Genomic DNA, 4,429 nt, shown 5'->3' on the forward strand with positions numbered 1-4,429 from the left:
TATAGTGGCCTAGTGTTAAACTACATATGAAATTATAATATCGTACATATAAGTAATAAATAAAAATTATACTATAAACCCAATATTATGAAATGAACACAATACTTTTATTTAATGTTGGAACATTTTAATGCGGTAGAAGGGTGGGTGGGGGTTGTACCCTTAGTGGTTCCCCTATTTTCCATTCCCAATGTTGACATGTATGGACTATTAAATGTGTACAGAGATTTTTAATGTGGGTGTCCGTGCTTAATTTGCTGCACCCACCGTAATGGTCAGTGACCAATCAAAATGTGTCTTCTTATATTTGACTGAGATTGGCTGGCTGTAGTATAAGCCCGCCCACCAGGCACTACATAGGTAGTGAGGCTTGTCTGCACAGCCGGTGGCAAGAACAAGAACCACAGAAACTTCGGCGACATTAGGAACTACTGCGAAGATGGTGTTTAAAGCTGTTTGTGTTTTAAAAGGAGCCGGAGAGACCACCGGGACCGTTTATTTTGAGCAGGAGGTAAGGCGTGCTACGTTGCTTTCAGGCGACTAAATGTCTTAGTCATTTTAATGAAAGTACAAGGAGATTTGACATGCATCCTACAGGGACCGTTAACGCTAGAATGCTAAGCTAGCTCCGTTCTCCGTTCACAAGCCTGTAGTTCGGCTAGCCGATAGACCGACCGGTTTTCAGGAGTGTCCTAAACAGCTAATGTGAGCTAAGAACACATAAATGTCATATTTGAATAACAATGCATCGGATTTGGTCAGATTTAGCAAACCCGCGCTTATTAGCATAGGTTATCTAACAGTGTGCACATGTATACAATGCAAATTAACGTAAACGTTAGCCTGCACGTTGCAAAACATCAGATTGCGTTAACGTTAAGCGCTCATACAGTCAGGAGCTGCTAAGATAGTTGTCACATTGTGTTAAATGTGAACGCGTAATTACTTAGCTAATGCAACGACCAAAAACTTCGGCTTTGCCGGTAAACTCATAACCTTTGATCGTTTAAGGCCCATGATTAACGTTAGTAAATGATCAGCAGCAAGTTAATGAAACGCCTGTTGCATACATTCAACGTTAGCTACGTCAGTTTTCAACGTTAACCTTACCAGTCTATTGTGGTTAGCTGAACCACACACAAGTCAGGGAGCACTTCTGTTTGTGGACCTAGTTGCAGTTGCAAAAGCTGCGATGTTAATGGTAACGTTGGTTAGGCTTTAGAGCAAAGAGCAACTCTTGCCCACTAACTACATTTTTGCTGAGTCACTGCCTGCTCTCGTTCATGTTGCCTTTACCTCGAATATTTGGCCTTGCTGATAAGGGTGAAGCGGTGTCATCGAGGGTCAGAGTGAGTTATACAACATTTGACTAACGTTACCTAAAGACAACGGCAGGTGATTGCATATATAATTGAAGGTTCTGTACAATCCATGATTATCTGACCACGGGGATAAATATTTGTCCAGTGAATTGTTTATGGAGTTTATATATTTGGGTATCCTATCTTGATGTCACTGCATGCACATGTATTTTCTAGTGCTGCAATATATGAACTGAATATCATGAAACACCCTATAAAATCAGACACATTGCACTTTGTTCGTTTAGTTGAGCTTCAAGTCTTTGTAGCCACCTGACCTTGACAGCTCTTTTGTATTCTCCTGATACACTGTGTTATCCTGATCTGTTAGGGCGATTCAGACCCTGTGAAGGTGACAGGAGAAATCAGAGGCCTTACCCCTGGTGAGCATGGTTTCCATGTCCATGCTTTTGGAGACAATACAAATGGTGAGCATCTGACAATAGTTGTTAATCAGTCAAGTTTCTGATATTGCAGGGTTTGCAAATTAATGTTACTGCATTGTCTGGGTTTAGCTTACCTACACACAGACTGATTTCTGAAGTGTTTCATGATAAAAAAATTATTTAACTTTTATTTACTAATTTTATTTATCTTTCCAAGGGTGCATCAGTGCAGGGCCTCACTTCAATCCCCACAACAAGAATCATGCTGGTCCTAATGATGCAGAGAGGTGAGTCCAGTCTGAGGGATGAAATAGATATGAACAGGCTGCACGATAACTGTAATTGCAATCGCAATGTCGTCATGTGCGAATACCTAACCACAAAACGGGTGCGATTTAATAAAACAGAAAAGGTGTGTATGACACACTCTTCTGTGTGTGCTGCAGTTTGCTCATTATGTCTGCCCACACCAGCTCTCGCATGTGCTCCTAAAAACAGATAAGCCTACGTACAATGAGAAATATGATTTATGAGCAGTATGCCAGTAACTTAAGACAACAACCTACCATAACCCCCCTTCCCTGCCCCATCATAGTCAGACTTGCCACCGGAGCATCGCTCTGTGACAGACAGAGGTGTCAGCAGCAGCTAAAGCAGTAAGACAGAAGAAAACTGGGAGACGATAAGGAAGGTTTTGGGTTTGGCTTGCTGCCTTTTAATGTTAGCTCTGTCGGTGCCTTTAGTTGTCTTTTCACAGAGCCGACATGCTTGTCAGTCAGTTTTCGTCAACCGCCCAATCACAGGCTGGACGGGGCGGGACATTAAAGAAAAGTTTGATGTGCTAGGGCAAACTTTAAGATGTTGAACAAAAGGATTATTGACAAGTTAGTACTAAGCATTAACAAATTAGAGACCACTGTAGAGCCTTTTTCCTGCACAAGAATTTAATGAATAAAAACAACTCCAGAAATGAAACAGCTGTAACTGGATATAATTTTCAACTAGTGGTAAAAAAGTATACTATTATATGAAACTATAATGAATGTAGTATTTAATATATTATACTAGCAGTATACTAATTAAACATTATACTCTTTTATTTAATACACGTACAGTTCCTCTTCCAGGTTGTGGAGAGACTCTGCATTAGACAGATGTACATTGAGCCGGTGCCAGTGACCCAATATTTGCTCCTTCTAGCTGCCTCCTCCGTGGAGCAACACACTCCCCTTGTTCTGTTATACTAGTTATTGTTAAACTTTGTTCAAGTTGAGAAATACACATTTCAAAATGTCAAGAGTACCATTTGTTCCATTATAATATAATCGCAAGATTGTCCACAATAATCACAATATGACTTTCTTCAAATCGTGCAGCCCTAATTATGAGCCATTACAATAAAGGATGATCTAATCTCCAAGTTCAGATCGGTATTGGGGCCAATCAAGGTGTTTAACTGATCAGTATTGGCTATATCAAGTCCAATCTTTTTGTCTTATGTCAGCTGTCACACAAATGTCTATACTGGTGGTGCCGTTGTCTATGGTGCATGGTCTTTCACCACAGGTGGGGCTTAGGCCCCTGACAAGCCACCAGTGGAGAGCAAATGACACCCATACACCCTGCCACTGCAAGTGCAACAGAAGCCCTGCAAAAAACAAAACTTAGTTAAAGAAGTTATTCATTAATGTAATCTGCAAAAAAGATGTACAGATGACAAATGTGGCGTCTGTGTTAAGATGTGTTTAATGCAAGTAAATTGTGTGTGTTTGGTTTATTTATTTTTTTAATGTAAATAGGCATGTTGGAGACTTGGGGAATGTGACTGCAGGAGAAGATAATGTCGCAAAGATAGACATCACGGACAAGGTGCTCAGCCTCACTGGCCCGTACTCGATCATTGGCAGAACCATGGTGGTAAGGAAAAGTCATTTTCCATTTCACTTCCAGTCAAAGTTTGTCTAGTAAGGAGTGTGTGTGGTTTTTTTTTTGTTTTTTTTTTTTTGTTTTTTTTTGCCTAAAGTGAATGGAATTGAGCATTTGGGCTATAAATTGTTGATCACTCTTCTGACGCACTTTCTGTCCTGTTTTAGATCCACGAGAAGGCTGATGACCTGGGAAAAGGAGGCAATGAAGAGAGTCTAAAGACTGGCAATGCTGGTGGACGTCTGGCCTGCGGAGTCATTGGCATCACCCAGTAAACAATCTGCCAGAACATGGAGCACTAGAAACAACCCCACAGCACTTAAGACCAACCTAGCTACTTGATGTGACAGTTTGTCCTTTTTCAATACTCTGGCGTGACTAGTTAAGAGTAGATGAGCCATGCTTTGCCCTGTCCGTTCTCATTACAATTTTATGTATGGGTTTATATGTCTGCTGATAAATTTTGGTCCCAAAGAATTGTTGACGCACAAGCAAGATGCAGTTTGTTAATCAATAAATTGTCAGTTCATGTGAGGTGTGTGTGTGTGAAATGACTAGTTTCACTATCAGAATTTGAACCCTAAGGATGGCTCCACCAAATTAAGTCTGTCAATAAATCATATGGTCTAGGCCAAATAAGGTGTCATACTGTTCTAGGTGTGCAAGGCCGAATTAGGTGTGTCAGTTATCATGAGTTCTAGGTGTGTTATGTCCAGGACCCTGCTTATTGACTGCTGAAATTAGTGGAGCCATTGT

At 40.7% G+C, this 4,429-nt stretch overlaps 1 protein-coding gene across 1 annotated transcript; it reads left to right on the forward strand.

Moving 5' to 3' along the window:
- The first annotated feature begins 351 nt into the window (after window positions 1-351).
- On the forward strand, window positions 352-4,207 carry sod1 (superoxide dismutase 1, soluble). The gene is made up of 5 exons (XM_046041087.1): window positions 352-511; window positions 1,693-1,789; window positions 1,965-2,034; window positions 3,547-3,664; window positions 3,841-4,207. Exons 1-5 carry the CDS (start codon window positions 440-442, stop codon window positions 3,946-3,948), a joined length of 465 nt encoding a protein of 154 aa, XP_045897043.1. The 5' UTR covers window positions 352-439; the 3' UTR covers window positions 3,949-4,207.
- The last annotated feature ends 222 nt before the right edge of the window (window positions 4,208-4,429 follow it).

This window comes from Micropterus dolomieu, linkage group LG23 (genome assembly GCF_021292245.1).
Source record: "Micropterus dolomieu isolate WLL.071019.BEF.003 ecotype Adirondacks linkage group LG23, ASM2129224v1, whole genome shotgun sequence".
NCBI classification, from domain to species: Eukaryota; Metazoa; Chordata; class Actinopteri; order Centrarchiformes; family Centrarchidae; genus Micropterus; species Micropterus dolomieu.

Coding starts and splice junctions, on each gene's coding strand:
- sod1 (XM_046041087.1), top strand. CDS start 440: ATGGTGTTTAAAGCTGTTTGTGTTTTAAAAGGAGCCGGAGAGACCACC. Junction 2,035..3,546: donor GGTCCTAATGATGCAGAGAG/GTGAGTCCAGTC, acceptor TAATGTAAATAG/GCATGTTGGAGACTTGGGGA. Junction 3,665..3,840: donor TCATTGGCAGAACCATGGTG/GTAAGGAAAAGT, acceptor GTCCTGTTTTAG/ATCCACGAGAAGGCTGATGA.